Source organism: Chanodichthys erythropterus, chromosome 8 (genome assembly GCF_024489055.1).
Source record: "Chanodichthys erythropterus isolate Z2021 chromosome 8, ASM2448905v1, whole genome shotgun sequence".
Classification (NCBI taxonomy): domain Eukaryota; kingdom Metazoa; phylum Chordata; class Actinopteri; order Cypriniformes; family Xenocyprididae; genus Chanodichthys; species Chanodichthys erythropterus.
In genome coordinates this window covers 6,933,460-6,950,341 of record NC_090228.1, presented here as the reverse complement: position 1 = coordinate 6,950,341, position 16,882 = coordinate 6,933,460, and the positions used below count along the sequence as shown (strand labels likewise).

The following is a 16,882-nucleotide window of genomic DNA, read 5'->3' as shown; positions in this document are numbered from 1 at the left end:
TCATTTCTGCAGCTCAGCAGCACTGAACAGGTCAGATTATTAAAAAGCCATTTTGACTATACATGAAGGTTATATATGAGGTTACCATCATGAAAGGAAACGTCTTAATGTTTAAGATCAACCATGAAAAGATTGTCTTTCTCTCTTTTATTGAGAGAACACGGTGTGCAAAATGTACAGGAGCCAAAGACGAGCCAAGTGTATATTTAGCTCATGTAGGCTGAACCAGAAATTGCATTTTGTTGCTTCAACTCGAGTTTCCTTTTCGGTTCTGTCAGGGAAAATTTGCCGGGTGACATGATTAATTCATGCTAAATGAAATGCTCAAATGTAATACAACAGAATGAGGCACACTGACTCAAATGACACACCGTAACATGCTAACTGAAGCACTTGAATCATTTATCGAAAGACATATGGCGGTTTTATACATTGCCAAAACCACCATGCCATGAACCAACAATTCCTGGCAAAGACAAAACAGCAACAACAACAATGTTTATCCTCGACTGATGAGACGTTGTTGAGATGAAAGACTCTTTATTCTATTGAGATGGATGAGTTTTGGGGCATTGGGAGATGTATCTTTGGCTTTCAACAGGCATTAATCAGCATCCTTTGCCTTGGTACAACATGTCACCGAATACCGTATGACACATTCAAATACATCACTAATATTTGACTCTTTATTCTCCATCCATCTCTTCCCCAATTTCATTTGAAGCCTGACATGCTTCTTGATTTAGGCTGTGATGTGGCTGCCTTTCCAAACAGCCTCTTTATGAGACTCAGTACATCATATTGATTTCTGTGGGAATGAGATTTGTAGTGAACAGATCGCTCGTGCTGCTGATGCTGTGCTTGTCAGATGAAGGTGGTCGTGCACAAGAGAAGGAAGGAGAATGGAAGTATGGAGTTTGGTGAATCTGACCCCAGTACCAGGAAACATAAATTAAGTTAGGCTACATATTGGCTGTATGTGTATTAGCTAGTTTCAGACGGTAAACCCACAAACATCCACACAGTCCATTCACTGACCATCTAAAGCATATTGCACAAAAAAAAGAGGCAAGCGCTGACCAAAATAACTGGTCCCAATCCAATTGTCTATCTTTATGCAACTTCCAGGAGTCGGAATGAAATAGTACATCAGGAAACAAAGTCATATTTGAGTCAATGACACAAAAATGTCAAAAAAAAAAAAATAAATAAATTAAATAAAAAATTATTTATATCAATCAAATCAATTAATCATGATTAAGCGCATCTAAGATAAAAAGTTTGTGTGTGTGTGTGTGTATATATATATATATATAAATAAAATGTATGTATTATTATATAATATATGTGTGTTTTTTTTTACAATATTAAAATATTAACTAAATATTAATTCATAAATATGATAAAGTTTTTGTGGAGTTACACTGTATGAACAAATTTAATTTATAAAAAAAAAAAAAAAAAAAGTGAAATTACATTAAATTAAAAAAGAAAACTTGTATGTATAACCCCCATTATAATGTAATTTATAAATAATAGAAAATACATAAAATCTGCATCAGTTTCTAAATATATGTTATGTATGAGGCACTTATTACTAAGTAAACTATATATTTATGAGAACAACATTTTTTTTTTAGTTTTCTGTGAAATAATTTACTAATTTTCGACAGACATATTTCTCATTACAACATACTTTTGATCAATTACATGTTTAATGTTTCCAGATAAACCGGTCCTCAAACAGCATGTAAAAGGAAAACAAACAGTGTTCATCTTCACACTGGCAAAATTTTCTGGTGAAGCTGGTTAATGGTGCAACATGTAATATTTTTGCAGTAAATTATCCAAAAACCACTAGGCCAGTGTTATATATTTTGTTCACTTGAGTACTTACCACATCCAAAATGTTTCCAACTATTTGTAAATCGTGAGAAAATTGCAATTTTAACCAAGGCTCCGGGACGTGCGAGGAGTCACCTGTCAATTGCGTCATACCCGCGTTACCCTCTGTTTCCGGTTTATTTTGTAGAAACCATGGAAACACCAAAGATGCTTTCATATATTACATGTTTTAATAGACAAGGGAACAACTGTTTTGATACATTTATAGACAGAAAACTAATTGTTGTTATATAGCTCAACACGTTTAGTCTTATTGTTTTCAAACTTTCTTGATTTTTTGCGGGTACCATGCTTTACCATGTCTCAGAGAAAAACACTATTTTGTCAAGTAGCTAACATAGCATAATCAGATGCAGCTTTATTTTTAGTAACAGTATTTTTAGTAACAGTCATACAATACGTTTTAAAAATTAACTGCATGCCATTTATCAACACAAGCCATCCAACATTTAATATGATATTCTAAAATCGATCTATCTTACTGCAGCGTGTCTCAAACAAGTGTCTTATAGCAGCGAACGCACAGAGGAACATTATAACATTATTTTCAACATGTATCTAATATGATAAACAGAGCTGCGTTACCTCATACTCATGACCGGAAAAGCGGAAGCGGCGCTAGCGACTGTGTCATAATAAAAGTCCTGCTGCTCGTGAGGCGTGTGTTGCGCAATCGCTCCAGCGGCCTCGTTTAGCACCAACAACACTCGATCCTGCTCTGCTTCATACTACAATAACGTTAATAATAATTACATCCATGACCATGATTTCTTCCCGAGTCCTATCCCTATTCTTTTGCACCATCCGATGAGGTGAAGACCACATATCCCAAGATTCCGCGCTCAAACTTGGCGTCATCAAGCTACGCCTTTGTTTTGAATAGGCCTCTAGCGACCTCTAGTGGACAGAATTCTTACATACTGCACCTTTAGCCAACATGATCTTCCTGGTTAAAGGGATAGTTCACACAAAAATTCTAATTCTGTCATCATTTACTTACCCTCAAGTTGTTCCAAACCTGTATGAGTTTATTTCTTTCTTTACCAGACAGTTGAAGGACATCACTGACTTCCATAGTATTTTTTTTCCTATAATGGAAGTCAATGGCTGCCGTCAACGTGTACCAACATTCTTCAAAATATGCTCTTTTGTGTTCAAACAGAAATTCAAACAGGTTTGGAACAACTTGATGAGTAAATGTTGACAAAATGTTCATTTTTGGGTGAACCTACCCTTTAAGCAAGTCTAGAACCCTTTTTAGGACACCAGTATCCAAAAGCAGCCCAGGTTATTAAGCACTACACCACATGCCTGGATCAAATAATAAACACTTTCACAATTTTTTTTCACAATATTTGGCTCACATGTTGTCTGCATGGCCGAGCAGGACACAAAATTAATTAGTGCAATTGTCCTCTCTGGAAAACGTTTAGTCAACGTTCATATCAAGTCCAAGCCTGACTGAAAATGCTTGCTGCTCTTATTTCATGTCATGGTGTTGAATGGAAGAGCAGTATTTATATTTTATATACCCCTTTTTAATGTGATGCTACATGCAGGTTGCCAGGTGGTGTGGAGGTGTACAGGTGTGCATAATTCATAGGTTTTTTTTCCCTTTCTCTTTCTTATTTTTCTCTGCGGAGGAGGAAGAGTTGGATGGAGTCGTGTAGCCCACAGAAAGTCCAGAAAGCAGCACATTCAAGGACTCCTGCATTAGTTCAGCATCTTTTAGCTACAATGATTAATATGTGCATTCTTATTTGTGTATTTGAATGACTCAGGAAGCATTCAAACACATTGGAAGGTTCAGATCTCTCAATTATACATTCAACTGTCAGTGCTGCTAATTAAAAAAAGCCCACATTCCCTTTGTCGCACTTATCTTGTTCCTTCAGAATTACATGGCCTATTTTGTGAAAAATGACCTCAATATTTCATTCAAAACAAGGTAAATGTGGACTAATTGGATGTATTTATAAAAGGGTATGACCCCTTAATGCACTCTGAGACCATGCACAGTTCATCCTTTTTTCATACACATTATCATGTCGCACACATTCTCAAACTGATGTGGGTGATTCATGGGTGTATTTGCATGGTAACATTATACTTTAAAGTGATTTCGAGTTCTGTTAATGACAATTTTGAAGTAGTCTTTATCTGAAGTAGAGTCGTTCACTGGCTGCTTCCTCGTCGCTGCAATAAACGATAACGATAGGATGGTTTAGTTAATTTCGTCCATCTCTGTTTATGCAAAGCATTCTGTTTTACGATAAATCTACTGTTTCACACAGCGATAAACCACTCAAAATGATTCAGTCTTCAGCTTGTAAATCCACGTTTACGTTTCAAATGAGAACCGACTCAATTAATTCACAAACCAGTTAATTCTGATTCTAAACCGCAAATAAACTAAACATATTGGAAACAGGACTTGATAAAATATTTCCATTATTATATGGGAATCTCATAAAGTGGGATTTGTTTTAGCAGTTTTGCTTGGTAAATCAGCTAAAAGTCCTAAATAAATATTTAAAGGTTTTTATTTTTTAGAGATGCACTGATATATCGGCCAATAATCGGTATCGGCCGATAAAAGCAAATTGTCACATGATTGGCTATCGGCTGATAGTTTAAAAACAGCCATGGCCAATATATCCTGTCAATCAAAAGAGGGCAGGAAAATGCACTGAATTTGTACTTTGTGTAAAGAAAATGCTAAGAAACCAGTTTGATGTTCAATATTAATAGTAATTATGAATTAATAACATTTAGAAAGTTAAGAAATATTAATCTTCAGAATTTAATTAATGTGTGTTAATATTAATTTGAGTAATGTGTTTGTTTATAACTGATACCAGTTACTCTGAAACAAGTTGATAAAATGAAGAGAATAAAGTTTTTATTTGCATTTCTTTCATAATATAATAATTAAAAATATAGCCTAATGATTAATGATTAATTATAATGACATTATCATAAAATTAACAGAAGTTATAAAAGGCAGAACAACCAAACTATCGGTATTGTTCCTGGTATCGGCAGATTTCACTATGAATAACTGACTATGCCCCTCATGAAAATCTAGAATTATGTTGTTGTTTAATGCCATGCAAGAGAGAAATAACTGCATCACTTTCTGTTTTTCTTCACAGGAACACTCAGCCCACAGATACAAACACTTAATCAATATAATATCCACAAAACATCCTTGTATATATATATATATATATATATATATATTTTTTTTTTTTTTTTTTTTTTTTATTATTATTTATTTATTTATTTTTTTTCTTGTAGATATGGTGTAAGTGTGAATAGCTTTGTTTTGGCACATGGTAAAAGTAAATAAGCAACACAGGATATTTACATTTTTATGAACAGAAATCATTTGAAATGTTTTGTCATATGTATATCTCTAGTAAATAAACCGACTAAATTAACAGTATGTGACAAGACAACACCTGGAAACAGATCACGGATGTGGCGCAAAGAATTTCTACGCAGATTTTACACTTCGCCTTTAACCCTTCTGTGCCGCCGTAGTTTGGAGTCCGGAAGCATCATGGCCATCGGGAAACTAAAAACTCTTTGCTATAAACAAATGTAAGAATAATTCTGCTTATGCTTTACTTTCGAGCAACGATTAGAAAAATTACAAAAATCAGTCGTTAATACTAATTTTTTTAAAATGTCGCGGTATTTTCATGCTTTTAAAGTATTTACAGTGTTAAAGTTGAGAGTGTCTGGTTTAGGCTGGTTATGTGGCAGTTTCATATCTGACATCTATTAATCTTGAACCTTCTTGGCACTCGTAATACATTAAACATGATCTGTCATCTTATGTCCGTTATGTATACGAACATCGACAAAAAATTGTATGACCATCATGTGCTCAAAACATCTCACGTCTCTCTCTCTCTCTCTGTGTATGTATACTAAGTATTAAGATGAAACGGGGCTAGTTGTCACACCTTTCTACTCCATTCACATTGAATATTTCTCAGGGTTAGGATGTATAGAAACTATGTTCTGTGTACATACACTTTATACAGTATAACTATAGGCTATATTCTGTATATATGTAATTGGACTCTCCTATACATTTTATATGTGTGTATATATATATTAATACATACAAATATATCTTTTTTTGAAAGGTATACCATACTGTTGTTTGATTACAGACTCAAAATGAGAATAATCTTTTTTTTTTATCATTTGTCATGATGCCTTTTAAGATGATAATTTAATTTTGAGCTGACATGTTGATTATATGAATGTGTTTTTGATGTTTTTAGAATTGCGTCACTGACTTCAGTACTAATAACTCTTTTTTTTTCCATTATTGATTTTAGTGGAATGCCTGAACATTATCTTTCCTAGTCTTGAAGGAGCGAGGCCTAATCCTCTGTGGTCATACTCAAAAATGTCAGGCCAAGAGGATTCGGACAAGGGTGTGGACATGTGGTCCTCTCTCCGCTGTTTGGGGTATCTCTCCAGCTTCAACCTGCTGGTAGCTGTGTGCTTGGGAATGTACGTACGATGGGAGCAGACCCCCTCAGAGCCCATGATTCTGGTCATCTTCATCTTGGGTTTGTTCGTTTCAGCCATAGCTTGTATCCTCTACTACTACTTTTCAATGGAGTCCGCCAGCTTAAGTCTCTTCCACCTGTGGTTCGGCTTCTTGCAGGGTCTCCTTTGCTTCCTGAACTCCTCGTCTCTGGAGAAAGACATAAAGGAACAGGTCACAAACTACCTGTTGCTCGCTAGCGTAGCTGTTCGGACGCTCTGGGCCCTGACAGAACGTCTGTGCGGTAGTGCTAAGTATAAACCAGTCGTTCTGACGTCATCTGAGCTCCTAGAGCTCCTGGGATTTGGCGTCGCAAGCATCAGCTTGGTTTTCTACAAATCACTGGCCATGATTGCGCTGACATTTGCGTTAATGGTCCTCATTGTGGACCTTCGCATGAAGTCGCCCTTGGCTCTCCCTAATCTTGCCTGCTTTGCTGTGATCACAGCCGTTACCTTCTTCCAGTCCTTGGAGATCCAAACAAACCCCTTCGTGCTCAGCTGCTACCTGGGACGGCTTATATGCGAGCCCCTTCTGGACGTCTACTTTAGCAGTTTGTCGGCGACTGAACGCTGGAAGCAGTTTCTCTCAGCTGGCCGCCTGTGGAGGATATTTTCTCTGTTTCCTCTGACATTCGTTGAGCTGGTGTTCTTTGTGCTCTGTGCCCTGAAGCTGGGTAACATGAAAGCCTGGTACCTGGTCATCCCTGGCTTCTGCGTCTTTGGCCTCTTGTGGATCTTGTGCCACATGGTATTCCTCGTCACACTATGGTGCTTCCACACCAAGCTAAGCGAGTGTCAGAAGACGTGGGCGGCCCAGCGCTCACAAACGCTCAATTTGGACAGGATCATGGCCTCTAGGGGTATGCGTCATTTCTGCCTCATCTCCGAACGGCTGGTGCTCTTCTGCCTGATGTCTACTGTCATACTAGGGGCCGTCTCATGGCAGGTAAAGCATGTTGATTAGGGGTGTAACAATACCCTCATATCACGATTCGATACATATCACGATACTGATCTCACAATATGATATTATTGCGATAATCCAAGATGTATGGTAAACAGTTAACAAAAAATTTACTGTTGTTTTAAAATGCTAAATTTGGTATTATATTGGGGTCAGTCCATGAGCACAAGTGCCTACTCTAACCTAAGTCCACTTGAGGTTTTATGTTAAAATATGAATTTTGCATAGAATATGAGTCATTAGAAGCACTACTTCCATCTTTGCTAATATTATCCAGCATGCGAAGCAAATGCAGCTTCATTTCTTTAATAAATGTGATTTTTACCAACGAGAGCAATGTGCTGGTGAGTCAGGTGGCATATTTATTTAGTTAATTAAAATGAACAGGTCTTAGAACAATGGCAATGTCCAGAAATGAATACTAGCATACTACATACTAAAGACTTTGACTGAATTAGACTGTGTTTGTTTGGATGTACAATCATCCTTTCCTTTGAATTCACTTCTGAATTGTTGATCACTGAGGGTTCCTCTCTGCAGGTCACTTCTGGACTATTCATGAGTGTGTTTTTAGTGGTACTGCCACTGGAGTCTCTGGCTCATGGACTCTTCCGTGAACTGGGCAGCTGCTTGGGAGGCACCTGCGTTGGGTATGCAGTGGTAATTCCCACTTACTACAGCAGGTAAATGCACATTCATATGTATACTCATTTAATGGTTATATGGCATACAAAGGCATTTTCTGACTTGCATGTTCACTGGGTCACATTGACAGAGAGACAACCTTGGAGAAACCAGCTTATGTTTTATATAACAGACATTAATACCTAAGAAATGTCTTTTTCTGAGGTATCATATTTATTAGAATCAGTTTACAATCTTTACATTTATTCATTTAAAGGGGTAGTTCACCCAAAAATTCTCCCATAATTTACTCACCCTCAAGCCATCCTAGATGTATATGACTTTCTTCTTTCAGTCAAACACAATTGGAGTTATATTAAAAAAATATTTTGGCTCTTCCAAGATTTATAATGGGCGTGAATAGTAACCGTGATTTTGAAGCCCAAAAAAGCCCATCCATCCATCCATCCATCCATCCATCCATCCATCCATCCATCCATCCATCCATCCATCCATCCATCCATCCATCCATCCATCCATCCATCCATCCATCCATCCATCCATCCATCCATCCATCCATCCATCCATCCATCCATCCATCCATCCATCCATCATAAAAGTAATCCTTACAGCTGCAGGGGGTTAATAAAGGCCTCCTGAAGTGAAGCAATGCATTTTTGTAAGAAAAATATACATATTTATAACTTTATAGACTCACTAGCTTCCAGTAATGTCCGTCCGTGCATTCATGAGAGAGTTGAGTTCTGGCATATGACATAGTATGTAGGCGTAGTGTAAGCTTAGGTGAGAGTAGACGCCTCTCACAGTTCAAACAAACAGGGCTGGGCAACAAACTCAAGCTCCTCCAATATTTCTCTTTAAAAATTCTCATTCTAGACGAATTTGTGACTTTTTTGTTTTACTCTATACTCTGCGCTTCTGTGTTCATCAGTATGTCATGTGTCAGTTCAAAGATCACTCTTCTGTCGGATCGACTTATGTACAGATGAGTTATGTGCTTATGTGCTTATGTATCGACTTATGTGCTTTTTTGGGCTTCAAAATCGCAGTTACTATTTACTGTAGTATTTTATGCAAAGTGACATACAAGTGAGAAATATTTGCAATTTATCATACAGGAACAATATTGGCAGCAATGCAAGACTTCAAGAGCAATTCAGAGAAAAGAAATCAATTCTGAGAAGTACTATTATTTATGCTTGTAGATTGAACACATACATTGTTAATAATTTATTGTTTCTTCTGTTTGTTTCAATCCATATAAGTTAAATATATGTACCTGCCTATTTTTCCCTTGATGTCCACTTATGTTTGTCAAAGTTTCCTGTACCAAAACATTTTTACATGAACTCTTTTCACCCTTTCTCTGACCCTTAAAGGTGCCCTAGAACTTTTTTTTAAAAGATGTAATATAAGTCTAAGGTGTCCCCTGAATGTGTCTGTGAAGTTTCAGCTCAAAATACCCCATAGATTTTTTAAATTAATTTTTTTAACTGCCTATTTTGGGGCATCGTTATAAATGAGCCGATTCAGGGTACACAGCCCCTTCAAATCTGGTGCTCCACACCCCAAGAGCTCGCGCTTGCCTTAAACAACATAAAAAAAGTTCAAACAGCTAATATAACCCTCAAAATGGATCTTTACAAAGTGTTCGTCATGCAACATGTCTAATCACGTAAGTACAGTGTTTATTTGAATGTTTACATTTGGTTATGAATGAGATTGATAGTGCTCCGTGGCTAACGGCTAATGCTACACTGTTGGAGAGATTTATAAAGAATGAAGTTGTGTTTATGCATTATACAGACTGCAAGTGTTTAAAAATGAAAATAGCGATGGTTCTTGTCGCCGCGAATATAGTAAGAAACGATGCTGACTTTAACCACATTTAACAGTACATTAGCAACATGTTAACGAAACATTTATAAGGACAATTTACAAAAATATCACTAAAAATATCATGATATCATCATGGATCATGTCAGTTATTATTGCTCCATCTGCCATTTTTCGCTATTGTCCTTGCTTGCTTGTTATTTAACTATGCCAAGGTAAATTAAATTTTTTAACCAAGGGCACCTTTAAATTATACAGTTTTCTCTACTGTAACTTTATGACTTTATATTTTATAGTATATGTAATTGACCTCTATTATGATTGGCTAACCTATCTTTACCAGCATAGTTCACATTGTTGTTCTTTAGGTTTGGTAAAGTTGCTGAATACTGAATAGTCTTTGATATTTGAATCAGGCCTGATTTTTGTGGTCATGATGCCACAACGATGATGAAAAAAACATTCAAAAACAGCTTGTTTTGGATGTGTGGCTAAATCAGAAAGATGATTAATATTCATAATTCCAACATCAAGGGAAATAGTCTGCTGCCCTACTCTTGCTCATCTTGAATGTGCATCTTGATCAGTCCTTTGCTAAGTGTCATAAAAAATAGAGGTGTGTAGAAAAAATCGTTATTTAACGTTATTTAACGTTAACATTTGTTGGATCTCTATAAACAAATGTTAACGTTAAATAAACTCATAGCCTTTAATAAACTTGGTCTATTGTTGGTTCCGCTGGGAGAAGCATGTGCCATGCATACTGAGAGAGAGTGAGGGTGGGGTACAGGGCAGGCCGTCAGCCAGGTCGCTGATTATGATGTCGATTAGGATGCAGCTCCACAACCTTTTCAGACTCAGTATTCCAGCACTTCCACTCTGGTGGAAAGGCTCTGCATGGAGCAGGCGCATGAGGGGAATGTAGCAAGGTGTAATCTTCCATCTGATGGGTACAGATCATGTTTTTACCATGACGAGGGCCTCTTGGGAAGATGAGAGGGGAAGGGATGAGAGAGAAATGCTCAAGTCTGACAGCGAGAAATAGTTTTCATTCCTAGCAGATGCCGTGGTACCATTTTTCTCTCACATTTAAAGGGAATGAGCTCTGGCCAACATCCAAATATTTAGATGGTTCACCCAGAAAGCATTTTAATAGTTTATAAAAACCATGAACAATTCATTAGTCCTTTGTAGCTAATAAACTTCTTGTGGAATTCAAATGAAAAGATATTTCAGCAAACATTTTGCCTTTAGTCATGATATTATTTTTGGTGCCTAAAATGTTGTTGTGTTTAGGAATGAGGGGCACTGGAGCAGGGATGGGTTGAGTAGAAAAAAACAGATCTAAAGCAGTTTAAAAAAACAATGAAGAAGAAGACGCAAGTAGGAAAGCTCAGCAGTTGAGAGATTGAAGGATAGAGTCCTGGCAAACAAGCTCAGAGAAGCGGTCATTTCCACTTGAATAGCTCAGCACCTGCCTAGGTAGTTTTCATGGGTCACTGTGCCTTAGACTTGCCATTTCAGTCTTCAGCAAGCACGTCTACCTATGGGAAATAACATTGCCACCACAAATGCTTGGTCTTGGTTATATAATCACAGTCTTTGGGAAGCAAGGCTACAGGGGGTTATAATGGTTTTGGTTGTTAATTGTCGACTTGTTTATTAGCCAGTGCTGTTTTAGATGATATTTATAGCAGGATGTCTTGTCATGCTCCTTTAGAAAGGCAGAAGGGGCTAGGATGACCCTGCGAGGAGCTGCTAAATCACTTTTGCTCTCACTTTCGAACAGAATAACATCTATGTTCTTTCTCCTTTTCTTTGTACCTTTTTCTCCATCTTACATTTTGCACTACTCCTTTTCATGACCTTTTTGAATTCACTCTCCATTGTGCTTATCCCTCTTAATATTTTTTTGTGTATATTCGGAAGGTTAAGTTGACCCAGTTAGCAATTCGGAAGCATCAGTCTCTCTTCCACATTTCACCCATCATCCTCTTTACTTTTTCTCAATGGGGTGCAGTGCAGATGGCCAGCCATTGCTGTTGCCTCCAGGGCAAGTCCAGGAATTGCACTCCACAGCTACTTTGAATGCTGTGCAGCGACTCTTCTCCCACCACCTCATCCAGACGTACGGATGTGATTACTCCACCAGTCTAAGCCTGGACACCCTGGTGGCCAAACTGCGCTCATTTCTGGAGCTCTGCACCGCTGAAGGCCCGCGGCACGACACCTACATCTTATACTACAGCGGCCACACGCTTCCCAGTGGAGACTGGACTTTGGCAGGTAAGAGATGGATACCAGTCGCAATTGATAGGGTGGAATTGATCTAAATTAACTGAGAGTTGAGGTTATGAATTGTAGCATGTCTACATGCTGTTTTCTTTTATTGAAATGTATTGAAGAAGACCCAAACTAAATAAATTTCTGTATGTCATGCACTAACCGGGAGTTATTTATATCATAGGTTCTCTCGAATGCTAAAATCAATATTGCTTTTTCTGGTCTTTGTAAAAGAGATCAAGGAACGAATGCTTTTATTTTGACTGAGCTTTAGCAATTTATCGCTCTGAAAGCTCTCGGAACTGTAAAGATATATCTTGGCTCCATCGCTCTACCATGCTTTATCTTCCTGCCTGTGTGTGCGTCCTGTAACTCGGTGAGGTATTAATCCTCATGAGCGATATGGGATGTCACAGCCCCTGTCATAATGTTTGATCAGACCAGGAATCCTCGTTCGGGTTTTGAACAAGGTACTTGCAGAGTGTTATTTGCAGTCTTCCCAGCAGCATTGCAAACTGTCAGACTTTTTACACCTTTACCGTGTTGCTTGCACCGTCTCTCCCCGTTTCCCCTGTAGCAACAGCCTGTCATGTCTATTTCAGCACATTATTTATTTGTGAATGGGAATTTCTTTACCCAATGCAAACTGGTGCAATTTTACTTGATTGGATAGTGGTGTTGTTTGAACTTGTCTTGAGTTGGCAAACAAATAACCAGAGGTCTGGTCCAGCTTATTCTGCACAGGAAAAGACTTTAAGGGCGTTTTTATACCTGGCACGTTTGCGGCGGGACGAGTCAGAGCGCGATTGTTCCTGGTGCCCCCTCTGGTTTCACACTCAACTTGATTCTATCAAACCCTGGTGCATTTGCGTTCATCTTACATCTTCAGAAACGTGCATGGCGCATGATAGAAAACAGAATGTGGTCAATATATTGTGTTTTTTATTAATTCGGTGCTATTATGCGTAGCTGAGTAAACGACACTTTGGCTTGCTGTATGTGCGTCGCATAAGGTGGCTTTCTGCAGCTTGCAAACAGACTCATTTGTGGAGACCAGTGGATTATCATTCATTTGCCTGGTTGCACTCGCTATGAATGAATAAACTGCAAGCTCACTCTTTCTTATATCCAAGGTAAATCATCAACACAATCATCTAGTGTTGTCAAACGTACGACTTGGTATCCAAGTACTGAAATTTTTAAAATGTGACGATACCAGCATACCCCTCTAGCGTTTTGAGCGCTGTTGAACAGATTCTAAAACACCTCTGATTGGCCATTGTGTTCACACACTCAACAGATATGTCTGTGATTGGCTACAATGATCAATGCTTCAAAAACATGTTGTAAAAATACATATTTGATGCTCTTTACTGAGCACTTACACAGATACACATGGGAGCATTTCAAAGCAGGCATCTATCAGCGGATCCGACAATCAGCGGATATATTAGGGATCCACTGATAGATCCCTGCTTTCAAGCGCTCCTGTGTGTATCTGTGTAAGCGCTCTGTGTTTAAGAACCCCCTCAACAGCACTCAAAATGCTAGGGGGTAATGCTGGTATCGTTACATTTTTAAAATTTCAATACTGTCTTGGTACCAAAGTCGGTACTTTTGACAACAGTATCCCTTACATGTGAATACACTGTAATCAGCTAAAACACATGCGCAGCTTACTTTACTTCCTGAACAAGTGCGCACCCAAGTCCATGTTACTTTCACATTCATGGGAATCACGCCACCAAACTCAGACCACCTCCTTCAGGTAGTCTCGGGTTCGATACCCTGGTGCGCACCGGGATCCATATGAAAGCTTTCACATTAGAAATTTTTCATGCGAACCGTGCCCCATTCCGAACTAAACTGCCTGTGTGAAAAAACCCTAAGATGCACCTGAGACCTTCTTTCGATTGATTGACAACCTTTCTTGCCTGCAGGTGGCGATTGCTTGCGTCTGCAGCAGATCCTTGATATGTGGAGGGAGCGGAACAGTGACTTCTCTTCCCGCCTCATCATGATCCTGGACACTGAGAATTCCACGCCGTGGGTGAAGGCTGTGCGGAAGGTGGAAGGGATGTATGTTGCGGTACAGGGAGCCAAGATGAGCCCTGTCCAGGATGCCGAAACCCAAGAAGCCCCCCGTCTGGGAGACTTCACCTCTGAGTGGGTGAAATATAACTGCGATCCTGACAGTGGCGTGCAGTGGTCAGAGAGGGGGCGGGTCATCTCTGCAATATATGGTGTGTCTAAACCTTGGAGTGATTACGCCCTCCACTTGCCCACCGGGAGCGACGTGGCCAAGCACTGGAAAACACACTTCCCCAAGATGACGTACCCACTGGTGGCTGTTGCCAATTGGTGCTGCGGACTCAACCTCCTGTGGCTGTGTAGTGTGTGTTTGCGCTGTGTCAGGAGACTGAAACTCTCTTGGTTCCCTCCCAGCATACTGGACACAGGACAGGGGATTAAACTAGTCCGATCTTAGGTGACCAAATGCTTTAGTTCTACATGATGTATATACATGACCATTTATATTTTCTATGCTGTTTTTGGGATATTCTTCATTGAGTTAATTGCTCAATTGCCTTTATTTTGGAAACCAGTTATCGATGGGACGCATTGTTCACTCAGTCCTGCTCCTCGAGATCTACCTTCCTCTAGTCACACTAAGTTTTAGTTGAACCCAAAGGCCTTGACTAAAAGGTTCAGGAATGTTTAATTTGAGTTAGGACTAACCCTTGCAGGTTGGTCGGACTTTAGGAACAGGATTGAGCATCATTGTCATATGACGACTTCTGTTTATCTATGTGCCCTATATACACAATATAGTCACTGTCTTATATCATATGAATCTGTGCTTTTTCACAGTATTGAGACTATCAGTGCCAAGTGCCTTGTGTTAATTTATTAGATTTTAAGTGAAATTTTTTTGGATGTGGGTGAAATACGTGTATTGCAATGTATCCAGTCTCAGGCAAAGTTAAACAATCTAATTGTTCCTTAAGAAGGTTATTACATATTTTGTTTTTGCCAAGAAGTAGAACAGGTCTGGTTTAGTTGTTTCCCCAAGACCTCTTCAACAGCCAATGTTTAAACCATATCATGCCTTATTTTATTTTGTATTTTCAGTGGGGTTTTTGTTTTCAAGAGTTGACCTTTATTAATTCTTTTTCAACAGACCAGCGTCCATTAATAAAGACTGTTTAAAATAAGCAGCTTGGTAAGTAGGTGTTCCAGCATGTGTGATATGCCTCTGTTTAGTGATGATTAGCTAGCATAGATTTTTTTGTTAATACTACCAGCACTTGGTGTGTCTCAGTCGGCTCCCTGGTCAGTTCACTGTCCAGGAGGTTGGCAATTTCTAGTACTGTCTCATTGTTACAGTGCTATGAAATATATTTTGACAGTAAACGAAACAATGCATTAGTGACATTTTACCAGTGATGTATACTGGTCCTTGCCCCTTTCCAATGCAAATTCTTGCTCGCAGTATCCTGATTCAGAACATATGGAACAAGGGAGATTAATGAGATAATATTTTATATATAGTTACTAGAGTGGGTACGGAAAGTATTCAGACCCCCTTAAATTTTTCACTCTTTGTTATATTGCAGCCATTTGCTAAAATCATTTAAGTTCATTTTTTTCCTCATTAATGTACACACAGCACCCCATATTGACAGAAAAACACAGAATTGTTGACATTTTTGCAGATTTATTAAAAAAGAAAAACTGAAATATCACATGGTCCTAAGTATTCAGACCCTTTGCTCAGTATTTAGTAGAAGCACCCTTTTGATCTAATACAGCCATGAGTCTTTTTGGGAAAGATGCAACAAGTTTTTCACACCTGGATTTGGGGATCCTCTGCCATTCCTCCTTGCAGATCCTCTCCAGTTCTGTCAGGTTGGATGGTAAACGTTGGTGGACAGCCATTTTTAGGTCTCTCCAGAGATGCTCAATTGGGTTTAAGTCAGGGCTCTGGCTGGGCCATTCAAGAACAGTCACGGAGTTGTTGTGAAGCCACTCCTTCGTTATTTTAGCTGTGTGCTTAGGGTCATTGTCTTGTTGGAAGGTAAACCTTCGGCCCAGTCTGAGGTCCTGAGCACTCTGGAGAAGGTTTTTGTCCAGGATATCCCTGTACTTGGCCGCATTCATCTTTCCCTCGACTGCAACCAGTCGTCCTGTCCCTGCAGCTGAAAAACACCCCCACAGTATAAAGCTGCCACCACCATGCTTCACTGTTGGGACTGTATTGGACAGGTGATGAGCAGTGCCTGGTTTTCTCCACACATACCGCTTAGAATTAAGGCCAAAAAGTTCTATCTTGGTCTCATCAGACCAGAGAATCTTATTTCTCACCATCTTGGAGTCCTTCAGGTGTTTTTTTTTTTAGCAAACTCTAGCCCTGGTGGAGGGCTAAAGTGATGATTGACTTTCTACAACTCCCATCTCCCGACTGTATCTCTGGAGCTCAGCCACAGTGATCTTTGGGTTCTTCTTTACCTCTCTCACAAAGACTCTTCTCCCCGATAGCTCAGTTTGGCCAGATGGCCAGCTTTAGGAAGGTTTCTGGTCATCCCAAACGTCTTCCATTTAAGGATTATGGATATTTCTGTTTTTCTTTTTTAATAAATCTGCAAAAATGTCAACAATTCTGTGTTTTCTGTC

At 38.9% G+C, this 16,882-nt stretch overlaps 1 protein-coding gene across 1 annotated transcript; it reads left to right on the top strand.

The window, feature by feature from the left end:
- The first annotated feature begins 5,440 nt into the window (after positions 1–5,440).
- tmem168a (transmembrane protein 168a) lies at positions 5,441–15,673 on the top strand. Its single transcript, XM_067391641.1, has 5 exons — positions 5,441–5,511; positions 6,264–7,426; positions 7,985–8,127; positions 11,946–12,211; positions 14,149–15,673. The coding sequence occupies exons 2-5, from the start codon at positions 6,335–6,337 to the stop codon at positions 14,694–14,696; spliced, it is 2,049 nt and encodes a 682-aa protein (XP_067247742.1). The 5' UTR covers positions 5,441–5,511; positions 6,264–6,334; the 3' UTR covers positions 14,697–15,673.
- The last annotated feature ends 1,209 nt before the right edge of the window (positions 15,674–16,882 follow it).